Here is a 17,879-nt window from a genome sequence, read left to right as displayed (position 1 = left end):
TTGGGGAAGGGAGGGAAAGAGCAGCAAAGAATGGAGACCTCAGGTTCAGTGCCTCTGCCTGATTTCCAAAGCACACTCGTAAGGCCTTGAGGGCCATTTAGGAATATGCAACTGTTTATACAAATAGAAAACTTCTAACTCACAGTCCTCACCAATGTCAATGTTTGTGCTAATCTCCCCATCCTCAAAGACTCTTGTGGTCAGCTCCTCTCAACTTACTGGCCATTTACCACTGCCTCCATTGCCTCCATTCTATTTCTGCTCCTATCTGTGCCTTACTCAGTTGTTCCTCGGTACCTGCAGGAGACTGGTTCCAGACCCCCTGCCAATATCAATATCCCTGGATGCTCCAGTCTCTTATATAAAATGGTGTAGTAATTGCATATAACCTACACACAGCCTCCCATATACTTAATTCATCTATACATTACTTACACCAAACACAATGTAAATGCCATGTAAACAGATGTTATATTGTATTTTTAAAATTTTTATTGTTGTATTTTTTTCAGAATATTTTCCATCCACAGTTGGTTGAACAGAGTGCCACCTGTACCTAGAATGAGGTCTCAGCCTAAGGTACCTTCTTTACACCATTCATGAAGTGCTTTAAACCACTCCCCTCCAAGAAGCCCTTTAGAACACTCAGAAAAAGATCCTCATCTCATAATTCTTGGTCCAAATACAAAACTCCAGACTCCTCAATTACTGCATCGCTAAAATTCTCACCATTTAAGTGCATATAATTAGCTTTTTAAGTTATATATTATTAGCTTGGTGTTTGCGTGTTTCCATCAGTGGTAACACCATAAACATGATTTTTCCAATTTTACTACTTCTATAACACAGTTGAATATGAAAAACGGACATTCGATAAATTTATCCTGATTTCATATGCCAAATAGTACCTTTACACAGCCCTCAGTTAAAGCCACCAGTTTATAAGTAACTTAGTGGAATAGCCTAGAGGTGACAAAGGAAGAGCTGGACAGCAGCATCCAACAAACATCCGTGAATGAAACTTTGCTCCTCCATTCTGATACCTGGGCTGCACTGATCTACCACTCTCCTGGTTTCTGCCTCTGTCTTCTCTGCTTTGCATTAGAATCAGTCTCAGCGATAACACTGGTGCCTGAAAGACAGTTTCTCCAAGAGAACTGTATAGGTTCTCAGGGCAAAACACCTGCCTTCTTGGCAGAACCGCCAGGCTCCCTGACAAATAATTTGGAGAGTTTGTGTCTAATGGACATACTGCTGGAGTGGGTGTTCTCCTTAGGGTTGTCTTTAGTGTTGTTACCTGGACAAACCTTTTCCTTGAGTAGAAAATTAAGACAAATTCTGTCATAGGAAAGCACTCTGCTTGCCAACAGACTTTCTATAATAATTACACTGAGGCATATTAATGAAGGGCGTTTTGTTTCTTGTCATCAAGACATGCCATCTTATGACACCAAATGCCCTCCATTTCATTCTTGTGTCCAGTTACAATATCCACACAACTTGGAACTGATGAAACTATTGCTTTTCTAAACACTCATGTGCTTTTGTAAATGCCTTTGTTTAATGGAGTTACTACTCATAGCAAATATGTTATAGATGGGACAAATACATGATATGTAGCACCTGAGAAAGTAGTACCATAAGGAAAAACAATGGAAAAGGAGGGGAAACAGAGAAGCAGAAATGGGGATACATTTATCCGCAAAGAAATGCAAGAGGTAGAGGAATGGTTAAGCAAGCTGAGAACGCAGGGAGGACAGAAATATAAAAATGATCTTCCTTGTCTGATTTGTCACAATGTTGATGAGCACTAAAATACTGCCAGGTGCTGGTTTAGACTAACTTGACATCAAGCTTGCAAAAAAGAACACTATTTCCTAGTCCATGAAATGTTATTAATATGCAAGTGCAAGGTCACAGAGGGAGGATGAGAGAGAGGGAAAAAATCCAAAACGTCCTCTGACTCTAACTTGTACATCTTCAGAAGGAGTAGATTAAAAAGAGGATTCTGAAACAGGAGAATTTAAAAGAATAAGCACATTTGTCTTATACATTTGTGTTTCTATAAAAAGATTTTCACAGGAAATTTGTACTTGCAATGTATATTTCAGTGCTTTTAAATTTTGTTTTGGCAAATAAAGTAAAAGGAAGATTTTGTTTGTATGTTTAATTAAGGCTTGCACCTGAGACGAGTTAAGCCTCTTGAAAAAGTCAAATGCCTCCATGTAAATATAATCAAGTTTCCTTTTGCAAGTGTCCATGTGTGATAAATAAAAAGTTTTAGATTACTAATATTCACAGGTAACACAGAGAAGAAAAAAAGAGAAATTCATAGACTTTAAGTGTTTAAGTTAGGGGTTGATCACTAGTTTGTGCAGTATATAAATTTTTGGAATGGTTTCACAGACATGTATCTTGATTTGTGGATTGAGTTGCAAGTTGTCTTTCTGGGCATCTTTTGCTTGACAGATTCCCAGCATAGCACAAGTTCCTGGAGAGTTTAACAATCATCTTCTGCCAGCAGGTCAATCTATAAGGGTTTAGTGCTTGGATGTCAGAGTGAGTGTTGATGATACTCGGAAGATCTGGGGAAGCATGTTACTAAGTTGATAAAACATTTCTTCAGAAATACTCTGTAAGAGGAAAAAATAACAATTGCACTTGTTTAATCGTCATTGATTTTAAAAATAATTTTAGAAGTATTTTAAAATATAGACCTAGTTCTACTAGGAATATGTGAGTGCAGTGAAAATTATCTTTCATGACTGATGTAACTGCATGGCCATGGACAAGGGCTGGTTTTCTGGCTCCATCTTCTCAGAACTTATGTCATTTCTGTCAAATAATATGTTTGAGTAATAGAAAAACCTGTAGATAACACTAGTGTAATCAGTAATAAAAAACCACTAATTTTGCCAAGTTCTTCACAGAATACAGAATCATTATCTGCTAATGTCCTTATTTAAGAACCCTTTATAATCTATATAATACAAATGTGGAGAAAAACAAAGGAATGATGAGTCAAGTTTTGTTCGGGGTTAAGTAACAAATGCCTTGAGTGGCAGATGCTAATATCTTTGACAATACACTAAGTGCCTTTATCACATCCAAATACTTCTCTCCTTAAAAAACAGAAAGCGATTAGCCTTTTGTGTTGTTTTTAGGATTTTAGGGCAGGGTGCCTAGCTGTATCTGTGAGAAATCTAATAAAAGAGATTAAATTGGGGAGAGATCTATTCAGATAACATACCTGTGGTACTAGAAATTGCACTGTCCTAGAAATTCCTCCATCCCATGAAGCCATTTCCATCATGAAACCTAAAATAGAAAAACAGATGTTGCCGCATTACAAGTTCTGGCCTTCAAACCTACCAGCCGCTTACTGAAATTAACTGAATTTTCACTGTGGGGCTTCATGTCTTGACTTTTTAGGTCGCCATTTGCTCGTAGGATAGGCTACGCCTAAAGGACAGATAAATGTTTGCAATTCCTAATTCTTCATGCCAGAGAGGTTTAACAGAGTTTTGTCAACATGCTCTTATTTATGATTTCTCAAATCAAATTTAGTCTCCATACAATGAAGCCAAGACAGGTTATTAAAAGTTAATAAATATGTGGCTCTATTTTTTTTCTTTTTAAGAGAATAAAGGTAATAGCAAGCTGGCAGCAGAACAAAATATAAATAATGTCCAAATAGCCTTGTATTTCAAAGGGGCTGGAGACCTATTTTGTGACTAGAAAAATAAAACTAAAAAAGCCTATTATGAAATATTTGCTTGCTAAACTATCTAACTGAGGTGCTAGGTTACAGGGGTATCTTTCACCTTCTCTCTTCTGGGTTGCTCTACTTTCAATATTTGGGAGGAAATACAGGTGGGGGTTGTCAGAGATAAGATTATGCTCACCTTTGACACACTTGAACACAAGTTCCGCTCTCCTTAAGCACCAGGGTATAGTCATTTCCTAAAAACAGAAACAAAACATAAGATATGTTTTTAATAGAACTTTGTATAAAAAATAAAGTCAGATCTTTATTTATCTATAATGTTGACTATCCATGTTGTGAACAGATTTAGGCAACTGTTTGCTAATCCCAACTGGATTTCCTCTAGTTTTTAGGCATGCAGCTTCTTCCAGCTGTTAGACTATACTTGTGGAATACAAACTAATTTAGTTAGCCCCCTAAATACAATTAAAAAAATAAACATATCCTTAATTTTTCTGGATAATTCTAAAGACAAATATAAATGACATAGGAACTCTACCTACTACTCTCAATGTTAGCATGAATAATTCTATTACATTGTATATTTGCATAAGCAATAAAATGTTTTTACTGTACAATACATTATTACAAATGAGTGGAAATAAACAAATGCCCCATCCCAGCCACCTAACAAAACAAATGCATTCATTTTTCTATGTTCCTTTCTAACCTTCAGTCAAATACGGACAGAAGTGTCACTGTCAGTCTATAACCAAAACATTGATAATTTTCCATACTATGATTAGCGTGTATACCATTTAAAAATCTATTCCCCTTCACAAACACCAGAATTGTTTTTCCCTAAATCTTCATAATTATAACTATAAAACATGTAGATTATTTCATTATTGTGATTCTCAAACTTTGTGGGTCTCAGGGTCTTTTGCATTCTTAAATATTAGCCTGGTGCAACGGTGCACAACTGTAGTCCCAGCTACTTGAGAGGCTGAAGCAGGAGGATTGCTTGAGTCCAAGAGTTCAAGTCCACCTGGGCAACACAGTGAGACCCCTGCTCTAAAAAAAATTGTTTTTAAATCACTGAGGACTCCAATGAGCTTTTCTTTATGTAGATTATATCTCTTGATATTTATTGCATTACGAATTAAAACTAAGAAAACATTAATTTAAAAACAATAAACCCATTCATGTTAATATAAATGACATTTTGATGAAAAATAACTATTTTCTAAAACAAAAAAAAATTTTAGTAAGTGTAATAATGTTTTAAATTTCTGCAAATCTCATTAAGGCCTAGCCTAACAGAAGATATCTGGGTTCTTATATCTGTCTCTGCATTCAATCTGTTATATTATCACACAGCACGTAGCTTCTGAAAAACTCACTGGACACCCGCGCAAGAATAAGAATAAAAAGGCAAATAATGTCTTCCTTACCAACTACTCAGTCTTTCATCTTTTGTAAGGAGGCTTCCATCCCATCACTCAACTGAAAATTCTTTATGTGAGATCATCAATGATTATTAATTACCAAACCTTTTCTCAGTCTTATCCTAATTGCCGTTTACTTATTGTTGTAATTCACATACCTGGTGACCACTCCTTTTCTTCATGACATTTTCCCCCCCTCTGCCCTGGGGCTGATGTATCATCAAATTATTCTGGTTCTTCACCTATCTCTGAAGGTCTTTGTGACCTCAAGGCTAGTTACCACTATGGCTTCCTATCTAGTGTCCTGAATTCTAGTGTTTCCCTCTAAACCACTAATTTTGGCTATTTTAAGTACATTTCTGATCATATTATACTCCTGTTTTAAGAACTTAAAATTGCTTCCTACTGTCTCACACATAATATGTAAACCTTTCTTTTACTATTTAAGGCTACATACTTTAAAGCCAAAGCTACTTTAAGCTTCTGTGACTTTTAAATTTTTAAAAATGAAGGTTTCATTCAAGTATATCTGCTCACATTTGCCTAAACATAGTCTGCAATGCCTGTCACCCACCTCCCTCCATTTTTCCTGTTTCTTCTACCTACAATACAATGCCCTTCTCAGTAATTCCATCCATTGAACCTGACCTTCATTCTTCAATGTCCAGCTTAATTGCCATCTCCTCCATACAGTATTTCCTATTTTCCCAGCTACAAATATGTCTCCATTTTCTGAACTCCCAAAGTACTTTACTGTTCTTTTATCTCGATGCTCACATTTGTATCCTGTCGTTTTTGGGGAGGAGGGCGGAGGAATGGGTAGAAGGATGGGATTTATTCTTTCTCTTCTTAAGTTGTGTGCTCTCTGAAGGTGGAAGCCACTTTTTATTCACCTTTATTACCTTTACAATGCCTTCTATAATACTGAGCAATACACATGGTCAAAAACACAGGTTGAGTGAATTAGCTTTTATACATGGACATTTAAAAAGAATGTGACTTTCTCTGTAGCCAGAAATAGGGTTTAACAGGAAGCTACTTTTAAATTTGTGTCCAAGACACTTTAAGACTGATTAATGAAAGAGGTCTAGTTTTTTAGTTGGCTAAAAAGTAAAGAATCCTCTTGGGTTATGTTCTGGAAGCTTCTAAAAATTCACTAGAATTTTCTGATATTCAACTTTAAGTTATAACATTTTGGCTTCAAAGTTGATTGATAGAAGAAGAGTATTTTCTTGTAACTGCAAAGGCTGCTGCAAAAGAGCTACAGTGGTCTTATGGAGTACACACATGCATGGACGGACAAGTGTTTGGTTTTTTTGTCTTACTTCCTCCTAGTGAAAAGATGATGTACAGAGAGAACAAGGTGACTAAGAAATGTCTACAGCTGGCTGCTAGTGGTGGCTCACACCTGTAATCCCAGCACTTTGGGAGGCCGAGGCAGGCGGATCATCTGAGGTCAGGAGTTTGAGACCAGCCTGGCCAACATGGTGAAACCCCGTCTCTACTAAAAATGCAAAAATTAGCTGAGCGTGGTGGTGGGCACCTGTAATCCCAGCTACTTGGGAGGATGAGGCAGGAGAATTGCTTGAACCTGCGAGGCGGAGGTTGCAGTGAGGTGAGATCTCACCACTGTACTGCAGCCTGGGTAACAGAGCAGGACTCCATCCCAATAAATAAATAAATAAATAAATAAATGAATGAATGAATGAATGTCTACAGCTACAGAGCAATGCTGATGGCTCTAAAAACTACAATAATGTCTTATGTTTACATGGAACTTTACAATATACATAATCTAACAAAAATAACCTTTATAAATTTACTTTATAAACATTATATATAAATTATATATATATTATATATATATAAAAATTAAAAAAAATAAATTATATATAAATTAAAAAAAAAGATGCTCAGAGAGGTACAGCGAATTGCTCAAGTGGCAGCCTGAGGCTTGAATTTTCATTTTCTTAATAGCATCTTTTGATGAGCTAAAGTTTTGAATTTTAAAATATAATTTATTACATTGTTCTTTTATGGCTTATGCCTTTGTGGCCTAACAAATTTTAACCTGCTTAACCTGACGTCATCAGGACTTTCTTTTATGTTTTCCGCTAGAAGCGTTATAATATTAGCTCTTTTGTTTAGGTCTGATCCATTTTAAATTAATTTTTATATATGACATATGTAAGGGTTACGATTGTCTTTTCTATATGAATATCCAGTTGTTTCAACAACACTGAAAAGATTATCCCTTCTCCCACTGCATTATCTTGGCATCTTTGCTGGAAATCAAATGACCATATATGTATGGATTTATGTCTGGATGCTTTATTCTGTTTTCTGATCCATAGTCTATTCTTTTGCCAATATCACATTGCCGCCCCTTCTGGGAAGTGAGGAGCTCCTCTGCCCGGCCACCCCGTCTAGGAAGAAGTGAGGAGCACCTCTGCCCGGACCCCCCGTCTGGGAAGAAGTGAGGAGCGCCTCTGCCCCGCCTCCCCATCTGGGAAGTGAGGAGCGCCTCTGTCCGGCCGCCCCGTCTGGGAGGTGAGGAGCGCCTCTGCCCGGCCACCCCGTCTAGGAAGAAGTGAGGAGCGCCTCTGCCCGGCCCCCCCGTCTAGGAAGAAGTGAGGAGCGCCTCTGCCCGGCCACCCCGTCTGGGAGGTGAGGAGCGCCTCTTCCCGGCCGCCCCGTCTGGGAAGATGTGAGGAGCGCCTCTGCCCGGCCGCCACCCCATCTAGGAAGAAGTGAGGAGCGCCTCTGCCCGGCCGCCACCCCATCTAGGAAGAAGTGAGGAGCTCTTCTGCCCGGCCGCCACCCCGTCTGGGAAGAAGTGAGGAGCGCCTCTGCCCCGCCTCCTCGTCTGGGAAGTGAGGAGCGCCTCTGTCCGGCCGCCCCGTCTGGGAGGTGAGGAGTGCCTCTGCCCGGCCGCCCTGTCTGGGAGGTGAGGAGCGCCTCTTCCCGGCCGCCCCGTCTGGGAAGAAGTGAGGAGCGCCTCTGCCCGGCCACCCCATCTAGGAAGAAGTGAGGAGCGCCTCTGCCCGGCCGCCACCCCATCTAGGAAGAAGTGAGGAGCGCCTCTGCCCGGCCGCCACCCCATCTAGGAAGAAGTGAGGAGCGCCTCTTCCCGGCCGCCCCGTCTGGGAAGTGAGGAGCGCCTCTGCCCGGCCACCCCGTCTGGGAAGAAGTGAGGAGCGCCTCTGCCCAGCCGCCACCCCATCTAGGAAGAAGTGAGGAGCGCCTCTGCCCGGCTGCCCCTTCTGGGAAGAAGTGAGGAGCGCCTCTGCCCTGCTGCCCCGTCTAGGAAGAAGTGAGGAGCGCCTCTGCCCAGCGGCCCCTTCCAGGAAGTGAGGAGCTCCTCTGCCCAGCCGCCACCCCGTCTAGGAAGACGTGAGGAGCGCCTCTGCCCGGCTGCCCCGTCTGGGAAGAAGTGAGTGCCTCTGCCCGGCTGTCCCGTCTGGGAAGTGAGGAGCGCCTCTGCCCGGCCGCCCCGCCTGGGAAGTGAGGAGCGCCTCTGCCCGGCCGCCCCGCCTGGGAAGTGAGGAGCGCCTCTGCCCAGCCGCCCCGTCTGGGAAGAAGTGAGGAGCGCCTCTGCCCGGCCGCCCCGTCTGGGAAGAAGTGAGGAGTGCTTCTGCCCGGCCACCCCTTCCAGGAAGTGAGGAGTGCCTCTGCCTGGCTGCCCTGTCTAGGAAGAAGTGAGGAGCGCCTCTGCCCGGCCACCCCGTCTGGGAAGAAGTGAGGAGCGCCTCTGCCCGGCCACCCTGTCTGGGAAGTGAGGAGCGCCTCTGCCCGGCCGCCCCGTCTGGGAAGAAGTGACGAGCACCTCTGCCCGGCCACCCCGTCTAGGAAGAAGTGAGGAGCACCTCTGCCCAGCTGCCCCTTCTGGGAAGAAGTGAGGAGTGCCTCTGCCCGGCCGCCCCTTCCAGGAAGTGAGGAGCTCCTCTGCTTGGCCACCACCCCGTCTAGGAAGTGAGCAGCGCCTGTGCCCGGCCGCCCCGTCTAGGAAAAAGTGAGGAGCGCCTCTGCCCAGCTGCCCCGTCTAGGAAACAGTGAGGAGCGCCTCTGCCCGGCCACCACCCCGTCTAGGAAGTGAGCAGTGCCTCTGCCCAGCTGCCCCATCTGGGAAGTGAGCGCCTCTGCCCGGCCGCCCCGTCTGGGAAGAAGTGACGAGCGCCTGTGCCTGGCCATCCCGTCTAGGAAGAAGTGAGGAGCGCCTCTGCCCGGCCGCCCCGTCTGGGAAGAAGTGAGGAGCGCCTCTGCCCAGCCACCCCGTCTGGGAAGATGTGAGGAGCACCTCTGCCTGGCCGCCACCCCGTCTAGGAAGAAGTGAGGAGCGCCTCTGCCCGGCGGCCCCATCTGGGAAGTGAGGAGCCCCTCTTCCCGGCTGCCCCGTCTGGGAAGTGAGGAGCGCCTCTGCCCGGCCGCCCCGTCTGGGAAGTGAGCGCCTCTGCCTGGCTGCCCCGTCTAGGAAAAAGGGGCGCCTCTGCCCGGCTGCCCCGTCTAGGAAAAAGGGGCACCTCTGCCCAGCTGCCCTGTCTGGGAAGTGAGGATCTCCTCTGCTCGGCCACCACCCCATCTAGGAAGTGAGCAGCGCCTCTGCCCAGCCGCCCCGTCTGGAAAGTGAGCACCTCTGCCGGGCCGCCCTGTCTGGGAAGAAGTGACGAGCGCCTGTGCCCGGCCACCCCGTCTAGGAAGAAGTGAGGAGCGCCTCTGCCCAGCTGCCCCTTCTGGGAAGTGAGGAGTGCCTCTGCCCGGCCGCCCCGTCTGGGAAGTGAGGAGCTCCTCTGCTTGGCCACCACCCCGTCTAGGAAGTGAGCAGCGCCTCTGCCCAGCCGCCCCTTCCGGGAAGTGAGGAGCTCCTCTACTCGGCCACCACCCTGTCTAGGAAGTGAGCAGCGCCTCTGCCCAGCCGCCCCGTCTGGGAAGTGAGCGCCTCTGCCCGGCCGCCCCGTCTGGGAAGTGAGGAGCGCCTCTTCCCGGCCACCCCGTCTGGGAAGAAGTGAGGAGTGCCTCTGCCCGGCTGCCCCATCTGGGAAGTGAGCACCTCTGCCCGGCCGCCCCATCTAGGAGAAAGTGAGGAGCGCCTCTGCCTGGCTGCCCCTTCTGGGAAGAAGTGAGGAGCGCCTCTGCCCGGCTGCCCCGTCTAGGAAGAAGTGAGGAGCGCCTCTGCCCGGCTGCCCCTTCTGGGAAGAAGTGAGGAGCGCCTCTGCCCGGCTGCCCCGTCTGGGAAGTGAGGAGCGTCTCTGCCCAGCCGCCCCTTCTGGGAAGTGAGGAGCTCCTCTACTCGGCCACCACCCTGTCTAGGAAGTGAGCAGCGCCTCTGCCCAGCCGCCCCGTCTGGGAAGTGAGCGCCTGTGCCCGGCCGCCCTGTCTGGGAAGAAGTGAGGAGCACCTCTGCCCGGCCGCCCCGTCTGGGATGTGAGGAGCGCCTCTACCTGGCCACCCCATCTGGGAAGCGAGCAGCGCCTCTGCCTGGCCGCCCCGTCTGGGATGTGAGGAGTGCCTCTACCCGGCCACCCCATCTGGGAAGCGAGCAGCGCCTCTGCCCCGTCTGGGATGTGAGGAGTCCCTCTACCCGGCCACCCCATCTGGGAAGCGAGCAGCGCCTCTGCCTGGCCGCCCCGTCTGGGAAGAAGTGACGAGCGCGGCCGCCCTGTCTAGGAAGAAGTGAGGAGCACCTCTGCCCGGCCGCCCCGTCTGGGAAGTGAGGAGCGCCTCTGCCCGGCCGCCCCGTCTGGGAAGTGAGGAGCGCCTCTGCCCGGCCACCCCATCTGGGAAGTGAGGAGTGCCTCTGCCCCGCCACCCCGTCTGGGAAGAAGTGACAAGCGCGTCTGCCCGGCTGCCCTGTCTAGGAAGAAGTGAGGAGCGCCTCTGCCCGGCCGCCCCGTCTGGGAAGTGAGGAGTACCTCTGCTCGGCCACCACCCCGTCTAGGAAGTGAGCAGCGCCTCTGCCCAGCCGCCCCGTCTGGGGATGTGAGCGCCTCTGCCCGGCCGCCCCGTCTGGGAAGAAGTGAGGAGCGCCTCTGCCCGGCTGCCCATTGTCTGGGAAGTGAGGAGCGCCTCTGCCCGGCCACCCCGTCTGGGAAGTGAGGAGCGCCTCTGCCTGGCTGCCCCGTCTAGGAAAAAGTGAGGAGCGCCTGTGCCTGGCCGCTGCTTCCGGGAAGTGAGGAGCTCCTCTGTCCGGCCGCCGCCCCATCTGGGAAGTGAGGAGAGCCTCTGCCCGGCCGCCCCTTCCGGGAATTGAGGAGCTCCTCTGCTCTGCCACCACCCCGTCTAGGAAGTGAGCGCCTCTGCCCAGCCGCCCCTTCTGTGAAGAAGTGAGGAGCGCCTCTGCCCAGCCGCCCCGTCTGGGAAGAAGTGAGGAGCGCCTGTGCCCGGCCACCCCTTCCGGGAAGTGAGGAGTGCCTGTGCCAGGCCGCCCCGTCTGGGAGGAAGTGAGGAGCGCCTGTGCCCGGCCGCCCCGTCTAGGAAAAAGTGAGGAGCGCCTGTGCCTGGCCGCTGCTTCCGGGAAGTGAGGAGCTCCTCTGTCCGGCCGCCGCCCCGTCTGGGAAGTGAGAAGCGCCTCTGCCCGGCCGCCCCGTCTGGGAAGAAGTGAGGAGCGCCTCTTCCCGGATGCCCCGTCTGGAAAGAAGTGAGGAGCGCCTGTGCACAGCCGCCCATTGTCTGGGAAGAAGTGAAGAGTGCCTGTGCCCGGCCACCCCTTCTGGGAAGTGAGGAGCGCCTGTGCCCAGCCGCCCCGTCTGGGAAGAAGTGAGGAGCGCCTCTGCCCGGCTGCCCCATCTCGGAGGTCTACCACGGAGGCCAGAAGCAATGTGGGGGCTGGACGTGGTGGCTCACGCCTGTAGTCCCAGCACTCTGGGAGGCCGAGGCGGGTTGATCACTTGAGGCTAGGAGTTGAGAACAGCCTGGTCAACATGGCGAAACATATGAAAAATACAACAGACAAACCAACCAAACCAGCGACAACAAAACAGGTCTACCCTGGAGTCATACTCTAATTTTTTCTATTTTCCTCCCTTTCTGATCCTTTATCCCACTCTTTTTCTTTCTCTTCCTTCTCCTTGTCAAATAGAGGATTGAGTTATTATCATTGATCCATACAAAGTCCCTCTCTCATTTGCTTTAATTCCCACCCCCCATTTCTATTCCCCGTCTTCCCATGTGCAACTTTCCTAATATGTTTGATATTCATCTTTTTGTTTGTATGTATTTTTAGAAAATGTTTTATGTGCAAAAAAATAAAAAAAACCCAACAAAATCTTCATTAGTAACCAACAGTTACAAAACCAAATAAGTTGGTAAGCCCCAAATTATTCAACAAGTTAACAGCAAAAATAAAATGAGGTTGAGAATTCAGTACTCTTGGCTTGCAGCTCCTCATTCCATAAGACTGACTCCAATAAGGCAGTATCTTCAGATCACAAAGATCTATTGGGATAAAACTGACATGTCTTTCTTCTTGCTGATGATAGGTTATTTTTCCTTTATTCTTTTTAAACTGCAATTAATTTCTATAGCTTTTATCTGACATAGGACATGGGCTGTTTCAGTCATCTTCATTTTCTTGCACACACTAAAACATGGTAACTGAGTGTCTAACAATTCTGTTAGAAGAGGAAAATGACACCTGAAAATGCTTTGGGATCCTTGCACCAAAGCTAAAACAGTATTACCTCTATATCCTGTGTAGTGTTGTCTGAGTTTATAAACTTCTTGACCTGAATGGATGTTTAAATACGACAAATGGGAGAATCATAGCTCAATATACTTTTGTGAATTAAATTGGACACTTTGGAAACAAACTTAATGTTCTGCAGCTGGCCTTCCCAATTTAAAACATGTAACTTTTGCGACATTGCGGGAGAGGGAATGCTAGTAGCATCAGATGTCTGGAAGTAAATCTGAACTTAGTGACTTCTGGAAACACTGTTTTTGAGGTTGTTTCCCACCTACATATAACCATTTTTATAAACTGGCTAACCAGGAGTCCAGCTGCAGGAATGTTTGGATGAATTTCTTGTGGTAGGAATTCATCATAAACTTTGTTACTCCCCAAAGACCCTTTTATAGATAGACTAATTAGTGATGATGATTTAACAATAGCTAAAAATTCCTGATGGAACTAAAACTTCATAAAGCTACAGTAGGGAAAAAAAATGTTTGTCCATCTCTCTTGATACCATATTAGGTATGACTGAGGCTACAGAAGTGAATGCAATGAGAAATTAGTAAGTCTGATGAAGCTTTCATAGGATAGTGCCAGGATACTCCAAATCAAAACAACAACGTGCCTGGTAAAAACATACCAGCATAGATTATAAATGGGAAATCACTGAAAGTCACCCTGTCTCGGAAGGACAAGAATTATTTTTTGTGTGTTTATATAGCAACAGGCCCCAAATGGCACCAGGAACCAGTTTCATGGAAGACAATTTTTCCACAGACTGGAGTTAGGGGTGAGGGTGGGGATAGCAGGGATGGTTTCAGGATGAAACTGTTCCACCTCAGATCATCAGGCATTAGATTCTCACAAGGAGCACGCAACCTAGCTCCCTCGCACATGCAGTTCACAATAGGGTTCACGCTCCTATGACAATCTCATGAGGCTTCTGATCTGACAGGAGGCAGAGCTCAGGCAGTAACGCTTGCCCTTCGATGCTCACCTCCTGCTGTGTGGCAGGTTCTTGGCCTGGCGGTTTGGGACCGCTGTTATACAGGATATGAAATTTAAAATGAGGCCCCTGTAATATAATGAATCTAAGTGGGGACTTAGTCTAAAAAGTAAAACATAAAATATTTTACACTGTCCTTTACAATACAGAATTTTTCTTTTGGTAAATAACTATTTATAATCAAACTTCCTTCCTGACAATCACAATCTCCGCTACCCAGTCAGTGATTTTTTTAAGAGATACAGTTTCACCATGTTGCTCAGGCTGGTCTTGAACTCTGGGCTAAAACAATGTTCCTGCCTCAGTCCTGGGAGTAGCTGGGACTACAGGTGCCAATTTTGCTTTTTAAAAAATGCCTCCTCAAAATAAGCAGGCACAGAGCTGTTGATAGGAGTCCTTCATCACCAAGTTAAGCACTGGCTCTCCTATGACTTGTCTGGACCTGTTTGGTTTGAGGCTCATTTGTTTCTCCAGACTATGTAAAGTTGAATTTTAGTCTATTTATTATTTCTACAATGTATGCCTTCTAACCAGTTTCTATGTGGGTAAAGGAAGAAAGAGGAAAACCAGTCATGGAAAGAGACTGTTAAATTATAATACGTAACAAAATGGAAGAATGATTATGCTACATCTTAATTGCAGAACTGTATTATCTAAAAAGAGCCCTTGAGAAAAATGTTAAACTAAGGCTGGCTTCTTCCTGTCATCTAGCATCTCTTTCCATTACCTATTAATGCAAACTCAGAAAATGCAGACTAATTTTCATGGCAACCTAAGCCAAATATATGTGTATGTAAATCTAATGCTACTTAAGCCAAAAAGAAGAAAGAGGGGTAAGAAGAGGGGGAAGGGGAGAAGGAAGACAGGGAAGAGGAGGAAAAAAAGGAGGAGAAAGAGGTGTAGGGGCACATTGCCTTTGCCAAAGCTAAATATTATTTTGATTTTCTAGTTTATTTACTATAGGACAATGCTATAGCTCTCTGAACATAAATGGTTAAGGATTATTCACCATTTTGTATTATATTTCACTCAATTCTACTAACCAGATAGGAGATGCAAAAATCCATTAGTTTAAAAAAATGTAAAGTGATTATACAATATTGGGGGTTAAATCAATATTATGATTATGTAAATCATAAAATTACAGGATTTTTCTATCTGCTTACCTCTGACATATCATGTACCAGCAAGAGAGGAATGCTTATTGTTGTGATGTCATGGGTACAGCAAACTTTGAGTATATTTCGGAGTCCCATAATGGCAGGATCACGAGCAGTGATGTTTCCCGATTTCACATGGTCATCCACACAAAGATGGAAAGCAACATGGATTTCTGAGAGGTTAGAATGCCGTGTAATATAAAATTCCCCTGTGAACAAGAAATACAATCATGATTATCAAATGCCTAAGTCACATTCATCAATGGGCTTTATAAATAAGTGTAATGGGCAATCAATGTGTTGAACTAGTAGGGGTGTATCACGAACATTTACCGGATTCAGGAAGCAACTGTGATTACTGCTCTTTAATTCTCAGAGAGAAGCTAATGAAAATAAGAGACAAGAGCCAATTATGCAATAGGTTCATAAATTGGTATGAAGTGACCACCAAGCAGTAAATAAATCAAATGAGTACTCATCTTTATTTTGATGTAAATGCCTAAGATGTCAAATTAATTAATTAATTAATTTTGAGCTGGAATCTTACTCTGTCACCAAGCTGGAATGCAGTGGCACAGTCTTGGCTCACTGCAACCTCTGACTCCCTGGTTCAAGCAATTCTCCTGCCTCAGCCTCTCGAGTAGCTGGGATTACAGGCATGTGCCATCACGCCCAGCTAATTTTTGTATTTTTAGTAGAGATGGGGTTTCACCATGTTGGCTAGGATGGTCTCCATCTCCTGACCTCCTGATCCGCCCACCTCGGCCCACATTGGGATTACAGGAGTGGGCCACCGCACCCGGCCTAAAATGTCAAATTTAACACGTAAAAAAGGTTACCTGTTTGTTCCATGCCCTAAATCTGCTCTTCCTCATCTCAACTTATGAGACCAATCTGTCCAGTTAGTTGCCCAGGACACAAAGATAGGTGTCCTTAATTCCTTTGCTTTCCCTCAATGCCTATCACCCCATCCACAATCCAATCTACCACCAGTTATTTTCAGTTCTATCTCCAGAACAGCCCACATCTGAGTATTCCACTTTCATTGGTGTTACCCCAGTTCATGCTACTGTAATTTCTCACCTAGGTTTTTGTAACATTGTCTTAATTGATCTCCTTACTCCCTACTTGTCCACCTACAAACTAACTCTTCATGCAGCTATGACTTAAATATATATCATATTATATCTCTCCCCTACTTAAAATCCATACTCTTTATTGTGGTCTAGAACAAGGGCCCCCCATGGACTGACACCGTCCATCACCTGTTAGGAACCGGGTTGCATAGCGGGAGGTGAGCGGCCAGCGAGTGAAGCTTCGTATGTATTTACAGCCGCTCCTCACTGCTCACATTACTGCCTGAGTTCTGCCTCCTGTCAGATCAGTGGCAGCATTAGATTCTCACAGAAGCACAAACCCTATTGTGAACTGCGCATGCGAGGGATCTAGGTTGCATGCTCCTTATGAGATTCTAATGCCTGATGATCTGTCACTGTCTCCCATCACCCCTAGATGGGATCATCCAGTTGCAGGAAAACAAGCTCAGGGCTCCCACTGATTCTACATTACAGTGACTTGTGTAATTATTTCATTAAATATTGCAATGTAATAATAATAGAAATAAAGTACACAATAAATGTAATGCACTTCAATCATCCTCAAACCTCCCCAACCCCTGGTCTGTGGAAAAACTGTCTTCCATGAAACTGGTCCCTGATGCTGGTGCCAAAATGGTTGGGGACCACTAGTCTAGAAGGCCAAGATGACTTGGACCCTGCGTCTCTCTCCAACATCATCTTGTCTCACTCTTTCCTCACTCCAGTTACACATGCTTTTGTTTAGTTCTTCAAACATGCAGAGCTTGTTCCCAATTCAGGGCTGCTGCCTGGAGGACTTTTCTCCAAGATTCTCACAGGGCTGACTTCTTTTCATCAATCACATCTCAGATCAAAAGTCACCTCCTCAGAAAGGTCTTCCTTGACTATCCTATCTACTAGTGGTCTCCTCCACCCTTTACTCTTTCACCTTACTCAGTTTTATTTTCTTCCTGGCACTGAAATTCTTTTATGTACATATTATGTTAAAGAGACCACTGTGTACATGCCATAATTATAGGGATTTTATCTTGTTAAATGTTCTATCTTTAGCAAGTAGAACAGCACCTGGCACACAGAAGGTACTCAATAAATATTTGTTGAATGAATGAGTATTTTAGGCTGAATGCTGGAGCAGTCTTTCTCAAACATTAAAATCCATGCTTCCTACCATCACTCTTTTTTTGTGTAGCTCTACAAGCCAAGAAAAATCTCATCAGCTTGTATTTTCTGTAGTTCCTATTAATATAAAGAAATAAAATAGAAAACATAGAAAAGATATGTTCTTACCAATACATACACCTCACTGGAAATTCTGATAAGTCCTTCCAGGAAAGGTCTGCGTATCTCTACTCTTCCACTCTTAACCTTTGCCCTCACAAATTCTGCTCACCCTTGCAGCAACGCCATTATCTTAGGATCTACTTATAAACATACAGTATACTTAAAATACTTAATATACTTTATCCCTATGGTTAACATTTCTAGTTGCCAGTGTGCATCAGCTGTATCCACAGATGCCTCTGACAGGTCCCAGGCAAAGGTCTTTTTATTTTTTATTTTAACTTGAACAAGATAAAGGAATTAGATAAACAGAGAAGGAAATTAAAGAAAGGACAGCAACAGATATATCACAATAAACTGGATAAAGTGAAAGTAAGAAAGAAAATTGGTGAGGAATAGTTTAGTTATAATTTTCTAGGAAGGCAACAAAAGACACAGACTGCTTATCAGAAACTCAGTGGACTATACGATAAGACAATATCCTTCGGGCCCAGTGAAGTGTATTACCTTCT

The 17,879-nt window shown here is 45.2% G+C and overlaps 1 protein-coding gene across 2 annotated transcripts in view; it reads right to left on the bottom strand.

Annotated features, from left to right (window-relative positions):
- Window positions 1-469: 469 nt before the first annotated feature.
- Window positions 470-17,879, bottom strand: part of C23H12orf4 (chromosome 23 C12orf4 homolog) — a 53,541-nt gene continuing 36,131 nt past the window's right edge. Inside the window, exons 9-12 of one of the 2 annotated variants that reach the window (XM_030804607.1) lie at window positions 14,996-15,198; window positions 3,906-3,963; window positions 3,251-3,318; window positions 470-2,633 (exon numbers count right to left, since the gene is read on the bottom strand). In XM_030804607.1, coding sequence (XP_030660467.1) covers window positions 2,541-2,633; window positions 3,251-3,318; window positions 3,906-3,963; window positions 14,996-15,198 — 422 coding nt within the window. In that variant the 3' untranslated portion in view covers window positions 470-2,540. The remainder of the gene's footprint in view (window positions 2,634-3,250; window positions 3,319-3,905; window positions 3,964-14,995; window positions 15,199-17,879) is intronic. The other variant, XM_030804606.1, reaches the window with a different exon arrangement.

This window comes from Nomascus leucogenys, chromosome 23, assembly GCF_006542625.1.
Source record: "Nomascus leucogenys isolate Asia chromosome 23, Asia_NLE_v1, whole genome shotgun sequence".
NCBI classification, from domain to species: Eukaryota; Metazoa; Chordata; class Mammalia; order Primates; family Hylobatidae; genus Nomascus; species Nomascus leucogenys.
Note: the sequence above shows the minus strand (reverse complement) of the source record. Positions and strands in the feature narration are given on the sequence as shown.